The sequence below is a fragment of the Cannabis sativa genome, chromosome 3 (assembly GCF_029168945.1).
Source record: "Cannabis sativa cultivar Pink pepper isolate KNU-18-1 chromosome 3, ASM2916894v1, whole genome shotgun sequence".
Taxonomy (NCBI): domain Eukaryota; kingdom Viridiplantae; phylum Streptophyta; class Magnoliopsida; order Rosales; family Cannabaceae; genus Cannabis; species Cannabis sativa.
In genome coordinates this window covers 1409786-1432744 of record NC_083603.1, presented here as the reverse complement: position 1 = coordinate 1432744, position 22959 = coordinate 1409786, and the positions used below count along the sequence as shown (strand labels likewise).

General features: G+C 35.5%; 1 protein-coding gene and 1 pseudogene across 1 annotated transcript; one reads left to right on the top strand and one right to left on the bottom strand.

Annotated features, from left to right (window-relative positions):
• Positions 1 to 3434: 3434 nt before the first annotated feature.
• Positions 3435 to 5864, bottom strand: LOC133035394 (uncharacterized). The gene is made up of 2 exons (XM_061111268.1): positions 5838 to 5864; positions 3435 to 5749 (listed from the first exon to the last, which is right to left on the bottom strand). The coding sequence occupies exon 2, from the start codon at positions 5729 to 5731 to the stop codon at positions 3596 to 3598; it is 2136 nt and encodes a 711-aa protein (XP_060967251.1). The 5' UTR covers positions 5732 to 5749; positions 5838 to 5864; the 3' UTR covers positions 3435 to 3595.
• Positions 5865 to 6802: 938 nt separating this feature from the next.
• On the top strand, positions 6803 to 22166 carry LOC115708721 (guanine nucleotide exchange factor SPIKE 1-like; annotated as a pseudogene).
• Positions 22167 to 22959: the final 793 nt, after the last annotated feature.

Sequence of the window (22959 nt, the reverse complement as noted above, 5' to 3'; positions counted from 1 at the left end):
AGCCCACCTAGCTTAAAGGCTCAAAAAAAATTTAATTCCTTTTAAAATTTTACGTTTTTTTTTATCAACTTTAAAAAATATTATTTTTTTTTTTAATTGAGGGTCCAAAAATATTTTTTTTTTCTATGGCCCACTAAATTTCAGGGCCGGCCTAAAAGGAACGTGTGTGAGAGGATGTGGGTGTTCAATACATGCTCTTGCGTGAGTGTGTTAAGAAAAAAGTGCCTCAACTAGTATTGTATTCCAGTAAATGAATTGAAAATTACATAAAAATAATAGTAGGACATTTTAGCATTAATTAATGAGTATAAATACTGTAAGAGCTTATTAATGGAAGTAAAGTAAAGTTTGGAAGAGAATGAAGAAGAGAGGAGATGAGAAATGTAGAGCATATTAGTAGAGCTTTAGAAATAAAGAGTGCTACCGTCAACCTCCTGTTACAACTTCTTAGTCAATCTCTATGCCCGAAAATATATGTCGGAATATTTCTTTTCAGATTTTTTTCGGAAGTGTTCGTTATGCTTACAACATCATTCTTGTAAATTTTTGAAAAATTTCGAATAGTTTACAGTACCGAAAATACGTTTAAAGTTTTTTGAACTCGTGTGGTAAACTGAAATATCAAGAACTCTGTTTTCGATACTGTAAACTATTCGGAATTTTTAAAAAATTTATAGGGATGATACTGTAACTATAACGAATACCGCTATGAAAAAAAATTGAAAAAAAATATTTCGGCATGTGATTTCGGACGTGAAGATTGACTAAGAGATTATAATAGGAGGTTGTAATTAGTACTCCTCAAAAATAAATTGCCAAAGAAAAGCTTAAACTATTCAGTTAGCTTGAGACCTTATTTATAAGCACAATGTTCAATACAATTCATTTACAAAATTAACTAACATAACAAATGACAAAAATATTTTTCCAACTAAACAATATAACTAACTACCGAACCAATATTTCATTAGTTTACATCCTCTCTCAAACAAAATGGCAAAGAAGCCATTTGGAGTTTGCTCTTCAGATAATGGAAATGATATGTAGTTAATTGTTTTGTTAGAGAATCAACAACTTGGTCTAAGGATGGGACAAATCGAACCGAAAGCTGTTGTGCAAGAATTCGGTCTCGAGCAAAATGAAGATTAATTTTGATGTGCTTGCACCGTGCATGAAATAAAGATTAGCAGCAAGTGCAGTGGCACTTTGATTATCAACCCAAAGCATTGGAGTGTGAGAGATAAGGACTTGTAATTCAGACAATAAAGAGATAATCCATCTTATTTCTGAAGCCGTATTAGCAAGTGCCCTAAATTCACTCTCAGTACTATATCGAGCAACAACTTATTACTTCTTTGCTGGCCAAAATACTAAGTTTTGTCCTAAAAACATAAGGTATCCTCTTGTTGATCTTCTATTATCGATGCAGCTGGCCCAGTCTGCATCACTCTATCCCTGAAGACTTTAATCAGTAGTTGGTTTAAGCCATAAGTATTCTATTAATGTGCCTTTGAGATATATGAGTAACCTCTTGCATGCTTCCCAATATTTGACAATTGGAGCACGTAGAAACTAACTGAGCTTGTTAGTGATGAAAGCAACATCAGGTCTTGTGAGGCTTAGATACTGAAGTACCCCTAGTGTGCTATCTTCAAAAGGATCACCATCAAGTAAGCTCAGTTTAGAAATAGAACTTGTTGGGTTTGAACAACTCTTTGCACCTTCCATATGCAATCTTAGAAGTAAGTCAATTATGTACTTGCTTTGACTCAAGTACATCCCATTTGCATCTTTGTATGTCTCCACTCCTAGGAAATAATGAACTGGTCTCAAATCTTGTAATATAAACTCATTATGAAATCCTGATTGACCAAGGATAAATTTGGACTTATTATTAGAATATCATCTACATACACAAGTAGATAGATCAAGTTGTACCTGCTGTAATCATCCAAAAAGTTAACACGATACTTGTAGCCTTGTTTTGATTGAACATGGGAAGGTTCCCATAAATCAGTGTGAATAAGGACCAAAGGTTGAGTGGCACATGTATTGGATGTTGGAAAGGGAAGCGTGTGACTTTTTCCTTGCTGACATGAAGTACAAAATTGGAGGTCTTTGTTAGGACTTAATTAGTATTATTTTTAAGTAGATTTTTAAAGTTTTTTTTAGTATGTTTTAGTTGTGTTTTGTGCAATTTTACACTTGTGGTTGTTAATATTTTTCAGGTTTAGTAGTAAAAATGAAGAGAAAAAATTTGAGGAAAATTGTTAAAGAAATGATGAATTAAATAAAGTCTTGTCACTAAAGCATAATGAGATGAATTCAAAAAAAAAAAAACTTCAATAGATTCGGTGCGATTGAAGCTTTTAATGTTAAAGAATTGGAAAATGTAAAGTAGCACCTCGACATGGAAATCTAATGTCAGGGTGCTAAAAGGTAAAAATTTGGCAAAAATGTCGTGATTTGGAAGTCTATAGGAAGGCCTCAACATTGGGATTCAATGTTGAGGCAGAAGGCCCTCAAAATTTGGAGCTTGCGACATGCCCTTGCAGTGTCGTGGCTCGCCTCTTGTGTTTGGAAAACCCTGGGCGTGTTAAAAATAAGGGTGTACGTTGGTCGGTTTATGCTACATTTTATTCAACTCAATGTAAAGATTGGGTTGCAAAAATCTAAGTGAACCTAAAAAAACAAAAATTGTAACCTGCCCAATGAAATTAGTCGATTTGGTCGGGTTAACTTGTCCAGACCAACCACAAGTATTTTTTTTTATTTTTACAATAATTATTATATTTTAGTTAATTGTAATAATGAGATAAATATGTTTAGATTGAATTTAAAGTTGAAATCAACCACCATAAAAAATATATTAGTTTCAACTTTATATTTAATATATTTTTTAAATAGTCATATAAATTATATGGTATATAAATATCTATCATAAAAATATATAAATATATAAAAAAAAACCCCTTAAGTGGGTTGGTTAGGTTAGTTCGGGTAGATTGGGCGGTTTGGTATTATTTCAATCCGCCCAATCCCGCCTAATATAAAGATTAGGCGAGTTATATTTTGGTTGGGTTTTTCGGTTTGTATTTTTCGTGGGGTATCTCGGTTTGGTTTGAGCGGATTATTTGGATTGGGCAGTTTATAAAAGTTTATGTACATCCCTAGTTAAAAAGACACGGGTCACAACATGCTTTTGTAGTGTCGCAGCCCGCTTGCATAATCTGGCAAAAATTAGGGTTTGTGGCCCTTGTGTCAGCAAACCAAAGCATGTCATCACCAGAATCAAGCAAGACAGTGGTCAGTGGCGATTGATACCATATCAATGGCAGTAAAGTTTGGAAGAGAAAGAAGAGAAATGCATAGCACATTAGCAAAGCTTTAGAAATGAATTGTCAAAGAAAAGCTTATCCTATTCGGTTAGCTTGACACCTTATTTATAAGCACAATGTTCAATATAATTCAGTTACAAAGTTAACTAACATAACAGAATACAAAAACAGTTTTCTAACTAAACAATATAACTAACTACCTAACCAATCTTTCATTGGTTAACAAATACTAATAATGAGGTGACATGGGTTCTTCCTCAAATGACTGTGACCATCTTTGTTCCAGCATGGTGTTCTTGCTCGACAAATTGGGTTCCCAAACCCAAATGGTTCATTAGCAGCCATGTGAATGTCAAGAGCTCTCCTCCTTTACTAAGCTGTTTAGCATGAACGAATGGCGTGCAATTAATGGCTGCATATGACAACATTTCCACCCAAACTTGGCTCATAATCTTCCACTGTGATTCCTCATTTTGTAATTGTTGCGCAAGAATACAAGCATCAAAGAACACAGATTTGCTTCTCTCGCCTTTCATAGCTGTCGATTTAATCTTCGGTTTCACAGATAGAATCTTCTCACACACCTTACCATGACGCGAAAGCTTATGCTTTTCGAAAAATCTATTGGCATCTGCACAAGTATCTCCAAACACTATGTTCCAGTTGCCCATAATTGGTGCTAACATCACTGATTTGTTTACTAGAAGATAGAACATGTAATTCGAAATGAGCTTACAAATATTTCTATGATCACTTACACTTGATTGGTGATCATCTTGGTGACCTTGACAAACGCATGTGCGACAACAACGTTCAGCAAAGAGTTTCCAACATGACTTATCTTCTTCTGAAGTACTTGAATTGGCCTGATCATTGTAGCAAAGCTCAGTAGCTAAGTGCCAAAGAAGAAGGCTCTCAGCATATTGGAACTCACCTATGCTCCATTTCAGTTTGATATAGCTTGAAGGATTCTGTAACAGAGCAGCCTCTCCTCTTTGTGAACATGCCTCCATTGCTTCTCTCAAATTAATTGCCTTCTTGGATTTATCTTTCAGCTCTTCAAAAATTAATTTCTTAAGATGATTATCCACTGGTTTCCAGTAAGAAAAGTTGTACAGAATCCTTTTCATGACCTCAAACTCCCCATACTTGTTTAGATAAACAAACATGTCTTTGAATTCCATCTTAGGTGCCAAACAATGACTAATTATGTCCTTTTGATTAACTGATTTGGACCATCTTTTTCTCTGCATTATAGCTTTTGGAATAAATAATCTACTGATGAAATTACCCATAGGTCCCATGAGGACAAAATCTGAGAAAAAAAGCTTAAGAGCAGAAAGAGTGTCAAGGACAATGGCTCCAATGAATAGTACATAAGTAACATCAGTATCTAACTTATTAAAGCCATGCTTTCCAATGAAACGAAAAACCAAGAAGCCTAAAACCGTGAAGCAAATAGTAATGAAGCGAAGGGAGTAACCGATTATTCCATGTATAACAACTGCCTTGGTGTGTAGAACTTGGTACATGAAGCTGAGCTCGTACTCAACCAGTCTAAATGCGCGAGCAGCGTTTTCATGGAGAAAATAACTTCGACTCGATTCTCTGTCTTTGGAGCTGAGAAGGAAGCCAACAATAAGCCCCTTGAAAGTTTCATAGTGGGCATATGCTACTTTGAGTAGTTTCAACTCTTGTAAATTTTGTGAAGATTGTTGGTTATTGTCTGAAATGTGTTGAGTATGGCCATAATTGCTTACACCACCAGACATGGTTGATGCCATCATCTCTGTTATGGTACTTTTGACATGGACAGTTCTCATTGTTGAGTAGACTTGTTGAGCTTCTTGGTAATCAGGACCAGGATTTGGATCAGGCAAATTGGTCTCTCCAAATTTTTTCAGGCTTGCCAAGCGCAAAGCCCAAGTTCTCTCTCCAAACTTGATGACTCCTACAATGAAAACTAAGATATTAGGCCACAACAGCCTGTTTTTTGTTCCTCTCCTGTAGAGAGTAAAAACAGCTGAGATAACTTGCAAAATGAGGCCAAAGAGGTGTCTGATCCACAGCTCGTTGTCTTCTAAAGACAATGAAGTAATGGTATCAGGGCCACCAAGATGCATCAATAGAAACGATGCCCACAACGAGTAATGATCGTCTTGGTTGTTTTTGGTGTCGTCGCCTTTGACAATGCTCTTGATGATTTGTCCAATAATTGTGGCAGCAATCCAGTCTGCTACCAAGTAAAATGCCCAGACAAACCTTGCTATGAAGTTGCTTCTTGACCATTTTCGAACAGGTGCCAAAACTAACAAGAAAGCTTGCAGTGAGAGGCTTACCAACATGGTCACCTTCAGTAACTTCTCCACAGTAGAATTGATGACTGAAGACATTGATCAAACCTTGTGTTGCTGTTGTCAAAACAGAATTAGCACATAATTATATAGCAAATTAAAATGGTCAATTAACTAATTAAACCAGTACTAGTGTTCAACTTACCAGACAGATTTTAGCTTCGATCCAATTTCTAATGTAGTATATTAATAGATATGTTGAATATGTCTATGGCAAGTTTTATATAAATTAAGAGCGTGTTTGTTTTATTTGTTAGCTATAGGATTAGGTGGAGAAATCATTAGTATAATAATACATAATATATTATTGCTGCTGTACACTTTGAGTTGTGTATTTATATTTTATATTCTCCAACAGTATGTAGGGGACAATAATTATCAATATTTTTAGGGTAGGTTTGGTATGCTATGTTAAAAGGTCGTATTCTATAGAACAATGTTTGGACTTTGATAGAATTTTGTATTACATTAATACAATATGAATTATTTAATACATAATAAATAATTCGGATTGAGCTAATGTTCGGGATCTGGGGCTAGGACCAAAGCCAAGGTCTAGACGGATGGTAGGGTCGATTCGCACTATTTGTTATAGTGCATTCAATTTACATTAAGTGCGGATTTCATATTTTAGATCCAAACTAGTTCGCACAATAATTTAAATTTAATCGAATCTAATTTATAAAAGTGTAGATTGAATTAATTATATATATTTTTTTGAATTAAGTTTTTATTTATTACAATATATAATTTGGAATTCGAATTTAAGACTTTCAATATACACATTTAAACTAACCTCAAGTCATTTTCAATTAATTATATTAGATTAGTCACTTTTTGTTGTTGTATTATTTTTTGAGCATTGCTATTTGTTATAGTGGGGCCTAATACCTTCTTGACATGTTGCGTTGTAATTAATTAGCGATACTCCCTAAAAGTTATTATATTAAATTATATAAAAATCTACGAGAATGCTCTAGTGTCTTTTAGCAATTCTCTATTATTTTTTTCGTACAAAAAAAAATAAATTATTATTGTTTTATTAGTATTCCACATAGCTAGTTAGTTTTGCAAATTTCACATTTTTTTTCCCTTTTATTTGGACTATACTTTGACTAGTGCCCTGTGCTCTTCTGATCATTCCTACCTCACTTTGGTGTGAGTCTGAGTCTGAAGCTTAAAGCTTTGAGCTTATTCCCTTCTCTCTCTTTCCAAATGGGTTTCTTCTTCATTGGAGGAGTTTATCTTTATAATGGTTCAACTTCGATTTCCCTTCCTCCTTTATATAATATATATATTAAAAAGCTTACCTTTATACTTTATCAAAAAGAAAAGAGAAAATGGAAAAACGCTCACCTTTATAAAAATCAAAGTTTGATAACAACGCAGAAAATTTTACCCCATTATGGTTTTCCAAGAAATAAACCCTAGACCTGCAATGTTGCACCTCCGCCCTCGCTGGGGTTCCACTTCTGCCACCACTAAATGGCAGAACAAGGTAATTGATTGGGTTTTCCTCCGATAAGCCTTTTTTTTTTAATCATCAAGAAATGCCATTTGGTTTTATTTTGGTTATTGAGTTTAAATTTGGCAATGTTTGTGTTTGTGGTATTTTATTTTATTTTATTTTTGGTAGTTTGAGGAGAATTTAGAGCAGTGGCCGCATATTAAGGAGTTGGTTAAGTGTTATAGTGCTGATTGGGTTAAGGATGAGAATAAGTATGGTCACTATGAGAGTGTTGCTCCTGTGTCGTTTCAGAACCACATTTATGAAGGCCCTGATACTGATAATGAGACAGGTAAAAAGATTCCTTCTTTGACTCTCTACTAAATTACTACAGTTAGCTTGTTGCTAAAGTAAGGAATAACTTAATTAGTTTAGATGAAATTGTAAGAATCCTGACTATCACTTGTGTTCTAGTGGAACATGTGATTAACAGTACACTTGATAAGCTGTAAGGTAGAGTGGATAGTTTCTGCTCCATGAATTTATTCAGTTGATGGTTTTATTCTAGAGTTCTAAATTAGTAATGATTACAAATAGAAACACACCATAGCTTTTTTTACAAAATGGTATTAGGATTTGTTTAATTTATTTGTACCTTAGAAGTGTTATTTTTGCAAATGCAGAATTAAATAATGATGGTGTATGTATTGTATGGTAGTGCTACTGCTGCAGAACTTATGGAGTAACTTAAATATAATGGTTTTTCTGCGACCGTTGGCTGATTAGTCTCACAATTTAAATAAAAGGGGAAGCATTGAGTGCCAATGCGGAATCAGTTTATTAACTTCCGATTTATAATAAATTTCTTCAACCCCTTTACAGAAATGCGTCTTGCTAATGCAAGACAAAGCAAGACTGAAGACCCCACTGATGATGATGTGCCAAGTGCCTCAGGACTGCAGTTTACTGAGGCTAGTACTTCTTCTGACCCATCACTATCAAATACTTTAAAGGTTTTGCTGGCTCAGATCTTATTTCTACTGGATCATTGTAGCAATTATCATACGTGTAGCTTCATTCTAGTGTACTTCAGGATTGATGAGTTGTTAAACAAAAAAAATATTTGCAGCATTTTGGTCAATCCCCACTACCAGCTTATGAACCGGCTTTTGACTGGGAAAACGAAAGATCACTGATATTTGGTCAAAGGATTCCAAAAACTCCTGTATCTCAGTATGGAATTACTAAAATATTGTTGCTTAGTAGAAATTTTTGGTCCTTTTATACTTTTTTCCATACTGATCTGTTTCATCCCTTTTCTCACTCTTTTGGTTGTTTCAGTGGATTGAAGATTTCTGTGAAAGTTCTATCCTTGTCATTCCAAGCTGGACTAGTTGGTAAGCAGTTTACTCATGTATTGGTGCTATTGTTTTGAGTTGCATGTGGTAAATTCTGATCTCTGTTTCTCTCTTTCTCTATACATATGTTTATATATTTTATAGAGCCATTTTCCGGTACAATTTGCTTATACAATTGTGATAGAAGAGATAAGTTGTCTGAAGACTTCCATTTTCTTGTGCTACCCAGTGAAATGCAAGATGTAAGTTGTAAGGACGTTGTAGAAACTTCTATTCTTATTCCCTCTCCTCACCCACGTCTATTTATTTTTGCCATTCCTGCAACATCTGAACATTCAAGATGTGGTATTTTCCAGGCAAATGCTCCATCTGAGTCTCGTGGAATCTTTCATTTAGATGCTCCATCAGCATCAGTCTGTCTGCTAATTCAGTTAGAGAGGCATGCTTCTGAAGATGGTGGGGTTATGCCTTCAGTCTATTCTCGCAAAGAGCCAGTATGTGAATGTCCATGTACTTCTACTTTTAGTTTTTTATTACCCTACGAGTCTCAGTGCATGGAATTTGGCTATGCACATGCTAAGGTTTTCTTTCCAATAAAAAAGAATTTGACGCCATAAGACATGTTGCTGCAACTTTTATCTTCAAAGCTTGAATGGTCATTAAGACATGAAAATATCATTTATAATGTTGAGTTGTTATCCAATATAACTCTCATGAAACTTGTCTAATTATACTAAGGAAGAAAGAAAGCTTTGCTTTATCATTCATTTGTCTAACAATGTTGATAGGCTATCTATCACAAAAAATTGAGTGATCGGAATCTATAGTAAATTGTGGAGAGTGGAGACAGACAATGTATGACAACTAAAACTAACTCTCTTTCATTTTCAGCTGAAATAGACAATTATGCTATATTTTATTTGGGTGGGGTCAGCTCATGTGTAGTATCCATGTTCTAATTTGGTCTCATTTATATAACTAACAACTTAAATCCACCCAAATAGGTTCACTTGACTGAGAGAGAGAAGCAAAAATTGCAGGTGTGGTCCCAAATAATGCCTTACAAAGAGTCCTTTGCCTGGGCTATTGTTCCATTATTTGATAACAGCATTACTGCAGCTTCTGGTGGGTCTGATTCTCCAAGCAGCCAACTTGCTCCAAGTGTGTTTGGATCAAGTTCTAATGCGGGTGTTTTTGAGCCTAGTGCAAAGGTTACACTAGATGGGAAGCTGGGTTATTCAACTGGAAGCTCTGTTATAGTGGAGATATCAAACTTAAATAAAGTCAAAGAGAGCTACACTGAAGACTCACTCCAGGTACAGCAGGCATCAACTCATGTAGTTTTATTTTCTTATTAGTGTAATGTTTAATCCTAGTTCTTATTAGCTTGGGCAAATAAAATTTAAATGAAGCTATTATCTAGTTTTATAGTGAAATGCTTAAGGGCATCTATGGTGCCTAGCGCCCTCTATGAAGTGTCATAAGCTATTGGTGCAATTTAATATCGAATCCCACTTATTTTACTTTTAATAATGATTATAGAAAACCAATAATTATTTATAGGGTGCTACCTCATAGACTCATAGTAGTACTAAAAGCCATGGTACTTAATATCAATACTTATTTTTATATTATGTGGACTAAAATTAAATAAAAATTTAAAGTATAAAATAATACACAATTGTGACATCCTTAACCTTTAAATATACCTTTACCACTACACCAAACAATTATATTAAGTACTATTTGAGCAGATTGGTATTTGTATAAAGGCCCAAAAATATTTAGAATTGAGTCAAATTTCAGATGGGGCGGCTGCCTTACTTGGGCTCTATGTGGCTTCGCCCATGTATTAATGTATAATATTCATTATTTTGTATGGTTTTCCTTTGATGTGTAGGATCCTAAACGCAAAATACACAAACCTGTAAAAGGTGTTTTGAGACTGGAGGTCGAGAAGCACCACATTGATCATGCTGACTTAGAAATCATATCAGAAACTGGTAGTCTAACCACAGATGATCCTGTTGATCGCGTTGCTGATTCTGCATATGGAAAGCATAGCAGTAATGGTTCAGATGGGCTTCATTGTAGCAACTCTAAGAGGAATTCTTTTGAAGCTAAAGAAATTTCTGGAAATGGATCAAATGCTCAAATAAATCAGGAATTTGGTTCTGATGATGTAAGTATGAAGCTGTTGCTCTGTTTTTTTACCCCTTGAACTGAAACCATCACTTGCTATAAGACAGATCTCTGTGTATCTACTATCTGCTTATTTATTTTTGATTCTCAATCTTATTACTATTATTTGCATCCTATTTATGATTATAACACTTTGTGTCTACATCTATTATGATGAATGCCATTTTAGGTCTCCATTACATTTTATGTACTGTTTTTCTATTCCCGTGAAACTAAATGATTGTATCGGTTGGCTTACAGTTCCAAGCTTTCGACTTTTGTACTACAACAAGAAACGAGCCTTTTTTGCAGCCTTTTCATTTTCTCTATGTATATCCCTTGACTGTTAGTTTAAGTTGGAAGAGGAATTTGTTTGTGCGGGTTGAACTTAGAGCGGATGACGCTGACATTCGTAGACAACCATTAGAGGTAAATATAATGACTTGTTTTTACAAAAATCAGTTTTCCTTTCAACAACATTTAACTTAGTTTTACAACACATGTGAGTAGGCGATGTATCCAAAGGAGCACGGGGCAACACTTCAGAGGTGCACTCATACTCAAGTTGCTGTTAGTGCTAGGGTGGCTAGTTTCCACGATGAGATTAAACTGTCCCTCCCAGCTACCTGGACACCAACTCATCATCTTTTGTTCACTTTTTTCCATGTGGACCTTCAAACAAAATTGGAAGCACCAAAGCCTGTAAGATTCAACATCTATAGCATTACATAATTTTTTGTAGCTATGTGTTATTTCATCTTCCTTCTTCTACAGTTAACTTTGTTTCAGTTTCATTTAAATGGTTATGTTTCCCATGCATTTTCCAGGTAGTAATTGGATATGCAGCGCTACCATTATCCACACACGCTCAGTATGTCTATACCTTGTTGATTTTATTTCTTGTTCTTCATTCTTTCCTTCCGAACACTGGAACATGAAAATAAACTTATGTTTACGATGCACTTTCTTCCCTCTTCTATCATTGAGTTAACATTGACTATCATACATTTTGCGTCAAAGATAGTTATCATTGTTAAGAGTCAACCTAGATCATTACGGGTGGTGAGTGTTTGCAATGTGGTGGGTATAGCTTTAAGTGGCCACTTTGGTTACTTCAGTCAGATGTGCTTTAGTTTATACATGTTTGAAACTGGAAACTCACCAGGGCATGATCATAGCTGTTGAAATCTGCATGGGATCCTATCGATTAAATAATTAGTGTGTTTGACTCTCTCTTTCTCTGTTTTATGATCTCTCAATAGTACTATAATGTTTATGGCTTTGGTCAGGTTGCGATCTGAGATTTCTTTGCCAATTATGGAAGAGTTGGTTCCATATTATCTCCAGGATACTGGCAGGGTATGCTTGAGATACTGTTTGAGCTTCTGATGTATTACACTTTTTATGTTTTTAGTTAATGAGTTTCTGGATTGGTTTATTTTATTACCCATTTTCTCCATTGTAGGAGAGACTTCATTATTTGGAGGATGGAAGGAATGTCTTTAGATTACGCTTAAGACTTTGTTCATCATTATATCCCATCAATGAACGCATTAGAGATTTTTTTCTTGAGTATGATGGGTATACTCTTCGAACAAGGCCACCGTGGGGTTCTGAACTCCTTGAGGTATTTTTTTTTATCAAACTATTGTTTTCCATTTTTCTTTACTCTTTTATCTTCACAACATTTACCGTGTTGAGAAAAAAAAAGCTGTCTTCAAGAATTGGTCGCTGTAGAACAAAGGTCAGTTCTAGGTACCAAGGTTCAAACTTGTGAATATTCTGCTCAAGACGTTAATTATAGTTATAGACTATAAGTCTTGTTAATTATAGACTTACACTATAGTATTCTCCAGCAATGTAATTCGAGTGCCATAAAAGTCGTTGACTATGCTGATTTCTCTGAATCCATTTTCTTGTTCTAATTAATGCAGATTTCATCTCACATGTTAATTTTGATTGCAGGCTATGAACTTTTTAAAGCATGTTGATTCTACTGCTTTGCTTCAATTTCTTCATCCTATTTTGAATATGCTTCTCCATGTTATGGTCATTGGTGGAGAAACACTCCAGGTTTGTCATTTATCGGTGCTCTACTAAATTCAGGGTGTCTCAGGACTCAGTTTTTTAGTTACGAATAAATGGTGTAATAGTAATATATTAAGAGATTACAAAGCCGAAGGAAAACAAACCATAAACTAGCCTAGCCTAAGAACTTCGAAATTGTTAATTTTTATACTCTTCAATGCTTTTAGCCTAAGTGCTACCCAAAAATTTCTGAAGATGTCAAGTCTTTGACTCTTCGGGGGTCGCTTTTAAAGTTGATTTAATGACGTTGGTTTCATTAGCATTTACTTAGAAGTTTGATTGAGCTCAACAATGATCAAAGACATTTTCTTCTTCTTTAAATTATTTATATTGGGTGTTGTACTTGTAGATTGCTATAATAAATTTCCCACTCTTTTCAGATTGCATCTTTCAGAACCATGGTTATTATTGTTACCAGGTGTGTTATTTGGTTTTATTATGCCTTTGCATTGCTCCGAACACATTATAAACACACACTAATGTCTTCTGCAAGGAATATACTGGTGTACCTGCCTGACACAGATTGAAGTTTCTGACAATCAGATGTAGTTAAGATGCAGAGAAATATATGCATACATGTATTGTTATATTTTCTTGTTCGTATTATGCTCAAATTATTTTTGTTGATTTTGGATTCATTTGACTTTGTATGGAGGATTTTTTGTAGGGTGCAGCAGGATTCAGTTGATAATGCTGGAAGAAACCATTTTCTGGTCAGCTATGTTGATTATGTGTTTGATGACTTTGGGGGTCGTCAGCCTCCTGTATATCATGGTTTATCCGTTGTCTGGGGAAGTTTGGCTAGAGCTAAGGTGACACTAGTTCTTCATTTTGTCAGTTGGTTTTAGCATGTCCTTTTCTTGATTATCACTGATAAAATTTCCTTTGTACTTTCTGTTCTCCTATGCTCAAGTAGGCCCAAATCCTAGTTTAAAAAACTTAGGTCCTTTACTCGACTGGTTCTGTTGACTAATTTATCTTTCAGTATAAGTGTTGTGAAAATTAATGTGCAAGTGTCACAGTTCGAACAAGCAATAAAGTAATAAGTAATAATAAGTATAGAATATGTCTCCACAGGGATTGCAAGGAAAATTTAGTGTAAAACCAATTATTTAAGAAAATAAATTGATTGGAGGTTGTGAACTAAAATAAAATAAACAAAATGAAAATATGCTTAAAAGTGACCACGATTGCTAGAGAAATGACAACAAGAAAGAGTTATCAATAGAAAACTGGACTTGAAGAGCTAAAATCCTCCTATGTCTAAAAATGTGCAGAATGCTATAGCAACACTTCAACAAAATACACAAAGTTAACTAGAATTCACAAAAAGCTCATGAGATTTTTTCGAAACTCATGGATAAAGCTCTTCCACCTAGTTAAATATATTCTTATATCAAATCGGAATTGATAACACAATTCAAAGTACCAATTCTCAAAAGTTATGGAAGGTAAGTGTGACAGTCAGTAGTCCCGTGATCCGTAAGGGGAAATACTGGGTAAGCTGTGCAATCCCACAACGCCTGGGGAAGGTCAAGTGGGATGATTCTGAGACTGTGTAGGTATGGGACTACACAGTTGAAGAGAGCTTAAATGGATTGATTGGTACTACCTATATCAACAAGGTGCATCTTGTTTTTCGGTAGCCCATCATGAAAGAACTCCACAGTTAAGCGTGCTTGACCTGGGGCAATTTCAGGATGGGTGACCTTCTGGGAAGTTTTCCCAGGAAGCGTGCGAGTGAGGACAAAGCACGCTGGAAACACTCGTGTTGGTCTGTAGGGTCAGTTATCAGTCCAGGAAGCAGTCAGAGTGGCGTACCCGTGTGTAAGAGCCATTAGTCCGTGAATGTAAGGGCCCAATAGAGGCTTGAAGCGGGGACGTTACAGTAAGTAAAATATTCCTATTCTACTCACTAATAACAACCTAGAAAATGAGTATTCTCTTGCATCATTTAAGTACTAACTACTAAATCTAACCTTTCTACTTTTCTAATATTGAATCTAGCTTAAAAAATTGCCATTGTTGGCCAAACAACAAAAATTAATAATCATGAAGACACTTGAATGAATAACGATGATTTAGCTTAAGTAATGTATTTAAACTTGAAAAAACATTACGATGGGTTCTTTAACCATTCAAGTCTCAAAAGCTTAGCTCATAGCTAAATTAGCAAACATAACCAAAATAGAAAATTAATATCCACGAATACTAGAATAGCTATGCAAAATGAAAAAATACAAAATAAAGAAGAAAAGAGAACAAATCCTAGATTAATGATTTTGTAGGTGGAATCTTCTTGTCCTTACCTTCGTCTTTCAAATTCTTGTGTTTTCTTTTTTTTCTTCTTCTTCTTCATACGCCTTTGATAAGCCAAACACTCTTTCTTTTCATGTTAGCTCTCTTTTATATAGCTAGGGTATACAGTAGCTTCATTCCCAAATTAGAAAGGGTATACAATATCTTTTCTCCTCCTTGGCCCACTTAATTGGATCACTTTTCAGTCCAAAATATCTCCATCTGGCACCACTTATGGATACATTCTGCCTAGGCACGAATTATGGACATGAATCTTAGCAATCTAGGAAATTTCAGCTTTTGTTTCTTTTCCCACTTCTGTCTGTCCCTTTTCATTCAATTTGCCAATGGTTCACTTAAATCCTTTTTCACACAAAAAACTATATCAAAATAATTATTTAATTTCAATTAGCTTCTAAAACACTTAAAACTCCAAATTTGAATTACTAACTTCAAAAATACACATTAACTTTAAATTAAATAACTAAAACCACAAATCATCACTATTTTTCATACAAAATTAAGTCTAAAGGTGTAATAAATAACTCTATATTGTTCCACAACACAGTTATGACGTCAGGCTAATAGTTAAACTCCTCTTTATAGAGATTGTAATCTCTTGTCTGAAATCACTAGTAGTATGGATGTGCCTCTGATATTCTACTTGTTCAATGTTTCATCCTATATAAAAAAAATTGAAAATGAAAAGAGATATTGATGAATAATAATTAAGCGAAAAGATCTTCGTTTTTTTAATCCTGGCTCTTTGATGTAATTTTTCCATCTCTTTCTGTATGTTGTGATGACCAGTTCTATATGCGTGCAGGAATTATTACTATATTACTCTTACCATTGCATATGTTTTTTCTTTTAATTTGTTGGATGTGGTTTTTCAGCTGGCTAAAGGTTATTGTGTTGGACCAGTATATGATGATGTTTTAGCCATGGCTTGGTTTTTTCTTGAGCTTGTCGTCAAGTCCATGGCATTGGAAAAGACTCGTCTTTTCTATCGCAGTCTTCCATTAGGTAAGTTACTTGCAATGAAAATATGTGTCGTAGGAGCGGATGTGTGGGAGAAAGTTAAATTTTGGACAGCTACTTGGGTCTTTAGAACCAAACATTTTGAGGATTTGTCTTTTTTAGATTTATGTAGAGAATGGAAAACAATTTTATAAGGGCAGTAGTGGCTCTGATTAGTTTTTTTAGTCCCCTCCTGGGGAAGCTCTGGAGAGTGATTTTGTCTTAGGACTTTTTGCTTGATGTCATTTGTAACCATGGTTTTCTTCCGCCACAACCGAGGCTTTTTAATATATAACGAGGAGGATCCTGTCTAAGACAAGTGGATCTCTTCTCTTTTTCAAAAAAGAAAATATGTGTCTTAGGAAATTCCTTCTTGTCTCTTATTTCTTCAATATGTAAATTTCACAATGCAGGTGAACACATCCCACCTATGCAACTTAATGAAAAATTATTCAGATGCATTATGCAGTTGTATGATTGCTTGCTGACAGAAGTACACGACGGTTGTAAGAAGAGGTTACTTTTAGCAAAACGCTTGAACAGTAGTTTGGCCTTCTTCTGTTATGATCTTCTATTGATTATTGAACCTTGCCAGGCTTTTGAATTGGTATGGGTGTTTTTCCTTTTATAATGGAAGCTGCATTTTGTTCCCGCATTAGAGCCACATGATTGCATTATAGGATGTACCAAATTATTGCTTGTTATTTCTGCTGTTGTTGTGTGGAGTGAGTTGGATTAAACCTAGAAAGTCGGGTAAGGGAAGAGAGAATGTAATGAGAAAAATTATATGCTATTTGCTGCATGTGTGAGGTGCTAAGATATTTTACATTTTCTAATCACTGCAGGTGTCGTTGTACCTGGACAAGTTTTCTGGAGCTCGCCAACCTCCTCTGCATGATTGTAAGCTCTCATTTTTGCAGATCATATGCAGTCACGATCTTTTAGTTAAAATGCCTGGGAGAGACCCTTCACATAGGTACTTCATATACCCCTCCACAACTACCTTGCAGTTGCACCAAACTCCAGAACTCCAAATAATTTTGGGGTCTTAATGTAGTAATCAAAGTCATATCTTGGCAATTCGTTGATTTTTAATGTTTTGATAACAATGTTTGTGTTTTAGGAACTACCTCTCATCTGTCCTAATTCAAGAACTTTTCCTAACTTGGGATCATGATGACTTGTCTCTTCGAGCAAAGGTAAAGACAGTTTAATGGATAATGTGGGAGGATGAATGCGTATACTAACATAGTTTTGTTTCTTTTGTAACCTGTAATCATATAATTCTGTCCGTGTAGGCTGCTAGAATTCTGGTGGTCCTTATGTGCAAGCACGAATTTGATGCTCGATACCAGAAGCCTGAAGATAAACTGTATATTGCGCAACTGTATTTTTCTCTTATTGGCCAGGTAAATAGTGCTATTGAATCTATTTCAGCATAATATTTTTGGACTGTTAACTGATCTAGCTAAACTTTCTCTATTGAACAGTAAATGATTTATGATACTACCATATATTATCAGTGTTCAATTATTTTACTGATTATTGATGTCGGCTATGCAGATCTTGGATGGAATGGATGTTTTTTACAACCTTAGTGCTGTTGAAAAGCGTGAAGTTCTCATAGTTATTTTGCAAATTGTGCGCAATCTTGATGATGCATCAGTTGTGAAGGTGTGGCAGCAGAGCATTGCACGGACTAGATTATTTTTCAAACTCATGGAGGAATGCCTAAGTCTTTTCGAGGTTCATTGATATTTCTCTTTTATCTTAATCATATGATTGACTGTTACTGTCATTTAGTTTACTTGTTTAGGTTCTATAAACATAAACCATGCATACATATCATCTTTCTGACCTCCAAATGCTGTAAGGCCACATCCGGAATTTTTTTTGCCTTAATTTTATTTAATTGAGACACGAGTAATAATATAAGCCACTTGGTAATGAAAATTGACATACTTGGAATGAAAAAAGTTTGCTTGTCCTTATTCTTTAAATGCACATCCTTTGTCTGTAAATTAACTTTTTTTGTTATGCACTATACGTGGTGGGGATTTAATAGATATCCATTAGTTTTTTCTTAAAGCAACAAATGCGTCCCTTTTTGTTTGAGAATTCTCCTGAAATATTCATTTTTTTGTAATGGTTTTCATATTATATTTATTTAGTACACATATAAGTCTATTATTATATGATATGAGCTTAAAAATGAAAAAAAAATGATAAGATACTGTAGACCAATTGAAAGGGATGTAGTGCAGCTCGGTAGCTCGTTTGTTTTGGGTACAAAATGTCACAGGTTCAAATCCTGTCAACCCTACTTATTTTGAATCCTATCAATAATTCAGCTGGAATGATAAAGGAAAAACTTGTTACCATGGGGCCATTTATTGCGTTGAAGATTTCCCAGAAGTATACCCTTTAACCGTGGTATTAATTATTAAAATGGAAGTTAATTATTCCAAGAATATGATAGCAATGTACAGTAATCTATTTATTGTAGATTCTCACTCTTTCTTTAACTATAGCTTGTGACACTGATTTTGTAATATTCACTTTTACAGCACAGGTCTGCTGATGGCATGTTTATGGGTTCTAGTTCTCGTAGTCCTGTTGGGGATGTACCTGCAGCGTCCCCCAAGTACTCTGATAGACTTTCTCCGGCAATCAACAATTATCTGTCTGAGGCATCAAAACAAGAGGTCAGAGTGAGTTGGTTTATTGTGGTCTTAAATCAAGAAATTGATGCTTCCAGTGTTTTGTCTTTGATTATGCTTTTCTTAGTTACTTATTTGTTGTTTTAAGGTCATCTGCTCATCATAATATTGTTAAGCGTTTGGTAGTTACTCATTTTTATGCATAACACTTATGTTGAATCTCTCTCATGCAGCCTCAAGGAACACCCGAAAATGGATATTTGTGGCAAAGAGTAAATTCTCAGTTAAGTTCTCCGAGCCCATTGAGAGAAGATCTCTCTCAGGCACAATCTTCTCCAATTGAAGCTTCTGCCCAGGCTCTTAGACAATCCTTGCACCCATTATTGAGGCAAAAACTGGTATGTTTACTTCATCATATATTATTTTTGATTGCTGCAATGGCAGATTGTGTAAGTAGCACAGTATTTAACCCCGTTCTGAATTTGTTCAGTCGTGTATTACTTTTAGGTTGCTAATAACTTTACCATTTTCAGGAGCTCTGGGAAGAAAACTTGAGTGCTTCTGTTAGTCTTCAGGTTTTAGAAATTACTGAGAAATTTTCCACTATGGCTGCTTCCCATAGTGTTGCTACCGACTACAGCAAACTCGATTGTGTCACAGCTATATTTATGAGCTTCATCTCTCGAAATCAACCACTTGCTTTCTGGAAAGCTTATGTACCTATTTTCAACAGTGTATTCAACCTTCATGGTGCGACTCTGATGGCGAGAGAGAACGATGGTTTCTTAAAACAAGTTGTTTTCCATCTTCTTCGACTTGCAGTTTTCCTGAACGACAACATTAGAATAAGGGCTGTTGTTGGGCTCCAAATACTTGTTAGGGTAGGTTCTTCACATTGGAGCACTTCTTATGATCAGCTTTTTGGACAAAATTAACTTCCGCCACCTTTTTTTTTTTGCAGAGTTCTTTCTATTACTCTATGCAAACAGCCAGGTTGAGAGTTATGCTTATCATTACATTGTCAGAACTTATGTCTGATGTGCAAGTGACTCAGATGAATCCTGATGGGACACTAGAAGAGAGCAGTGAAACTCGGCGTCTTAGAAAATCATTGGAAGAAATGTCAGATGAAGATAAGAGCCCCGGTCTGTTGAGGGAGTGTGGTCTTTCTGAGAGTGCTCTATTGGCTCTCCCAGAAAAGATGACAGAGAGTAAGTGGTCCTGGCCAAATGTGAAATATCTGTCAGAAAGTCTTCCTCTTGTCCTTGATTGTAATTTGGAACATTCACTTTTGGTAAGTACACTTAGCGACGTCTGCATTGATTGAGGCATGTGTTTGTAGTTGGATTTGCTTTAAATTTAGTTATACAATTCCACCCTTTATGATGTATCATTGAATAAACCTTTTATGAACTATTACTGTAGAACTAAATTGGTTTCAACCTTTTTCAGGGATCTATGATCACTATGGACAGATATGCAGCTGCTGAAAGCTTTTATAAATTTGCTATGGCATTTGCCTCTGTTCCTGATCTTCACATAATGTGGTTACTTCGTTTATGTGATGCACATCAGGAGATTCAATCTTGGGCTGAAGCTGCCCAATGTGCTGTGGCTGTTGCTGGGGTTGTAATTAAGGTAAGGACACATTATATCTTGTAATGTTAGATCTTGTATGTTGCTAGCTTAGCCTCTAATGGTGATTTTTTACAAATAACTTGAATTTTGTTACATTTTGTTACTTAGGGAGAAAACGAAAGGAAGAACTTTTTAGCTTTTTGGTAGTGGCATGGTCCAATCGTTTTTACCGTTCCTAGTAGTTTGATATTTGAACTTTGAGCTATATCATTGTTCTTTTCAATGGGGATTGATCTCTTGCTTTCTGATTAATTTGGTCATATCATATTTCTAAAACAACTTTTAATTTTTTTAGGCCCTTGTGGCTAGAAATGATGGTGTGTGGAGCAAGGATCATATAACTGCTCTTTGTAAAATATGCCCAATGATTAGTAGTGAGATCTCTTCCGAGGCCACTGCAGCTGAGTTAGACGGATATGGTACTTCAAAGCTCACAGTTGACTCTGCCGTGAAATATCTACAACTTGCGAGTAAGCTTTTCTCTCGAGCTGAGCTCTTTCATTTCAGTGCAAGCATTTGGGAACTGGTCATTCCTTTTCATAAAAGCAGGAGGGCGTATGGTCAGCTTGCCAATTGTCTCAATGTACTTGCGAGTATCTATAAATCGATTCCCGAGCAGGAATCAAGTCCAATTGCATTCGCTGATGCTACCTACTATAGGGTGGGATTTTATGGTGATAGATTTGGGAAGCTGGACAGAAAGGAATATGTATGCAGAGAGCCTCGTGATGTGCGGTTAGGTGACATGATGAAGAAGCTAAGCCGTATTTATGAGTCTAGGATGGATGGGAACCACACCCTGCATATAATTTCAGATTCTAGGCAAGTTAAGGCCAATGAGTTGCAGCCTGGAGTTTGCTATCTTCAAATAACTGCTGTTGATGCAGTTTCGGAGGATGAAGATTTGGCTAGCAGAAGGGAGAGAATCTTCTCTCTTTCTACAGCAAGTGTCCGAGATGGTGTCTTTGATCGTTTCTTGTTTGACACACCATTTACCAAAAATGGAAAGACTCAAGGTGGGTTGAAAGACCAGTGGAAGAGGCGAACTGTTCTGCAGACAGAAGGCTCTTTCCCTGCACTTGTTAATAGGCTCTTGGTGACCAAATCAGAGTTGCTCGAGTTCTCCCCAGTAGAAATTGCAATTGGAATGATTGAAACTCGAACAGCTGCATTAAGGAATGAACTCGACAAGCCTCGTGGTTCTGAAGAGCACCGACTCCCACGTCTGCGAAGCCTTCAGAGAATTCTTCAAGGCAGTATGGCTGTCCAGGTTAGTTGCGCTCAATTCATGTAATCTAGTTTCTTAGCCAACAATGGTGTTGATAAGTTTGTGTGTGTCTATGCACAGGTGAACAGTGGGGTATTAAGTGTATGCACTGCATTCTTGTCCGGTGAGCCTACAACGAAGCTGCAGTCTGAGGAACTAGAGCAGCTCAGTGCTGCGGTCCTTGAATTCAAGAATGTTTGTGAGCGTGCCATCGGTGTACATTTTAGATTGATTGGAGAGGAGGACCAAGAATTCCACACACAGCTTGTGAATGGATTTCAATCATTAACTGCCGAGTTGTCCCATTACCAATTCCCACCATTTTGTCAGAGCTGTGATGTGTGAGTGTATGGCAGCTTGAAATGTGTTCATATCTTTTGTATCTCATAATTTCCTCATATGTTTTTTGGTGTTATGTTTGTTCATATCTATCTTTCATCCTTGTTATGAAAATTAACTAGAAGAGTAGTTTGTGACATATTTTCTTACCTGCTAATATTCAAGTTCTACGATGAAATTCAACTCTACTACATTCCTTGGTGTTTGATCATTAACCAAAATTATTCACCCACTTCATCAAAGTTGATATTGATGAATACTCATTTTATGAGAATGAAATGAGCTGACAGCAAATATCAATGTACCTTTAACAATAACTTTAGGGTCCATTTAGTACATAGTGTAATATTAATTTGTATTATATGTCATATTTTTATAGGGATATGATTTTGTCCCGTTATTGTACTTTCAACGATTATGTCAAGTGATGTACGGCAATGACGAATGAGGGAGTTATTTGATCTGACGGCTGAGATTGATCTAGGGGTAATTAGGGTTAAAAATTAAAAACGTACCCTGACACTCATTTAAATGTACCCTGAGACCCATCTAATGTACCACGGAATACAATCCGTGAAAGTACATCACGGGACAAAATCATATCCCTATTTTTATATAGTATTAATTATGTTTGATATTATTTTGTATGTGTATATCATAATTTAATATAATATTATACAATATGATAATATATTGTATAATTAGAGCAAACAGAAGCAATAACACAAACAGAAGTAGTCGATTGATATTTGATGGATGTGTGTGTGACAGCTGAGAAGTGAGAAGGTCTTTCTGTTTCCAAACCATGTAGTAATTTACATCAAGGCAATCAACTGAGAAGGTCTTTTTGTTTCCAATATTTGTCAGAGTTGTTCCATAAATAAATATATAAGAAGACATTCTGTGACGAAGGTGTGGGGACTTTACTACAAGTCCTTGACAGTTAAATGGCTCTAAATGAAAATTGGATA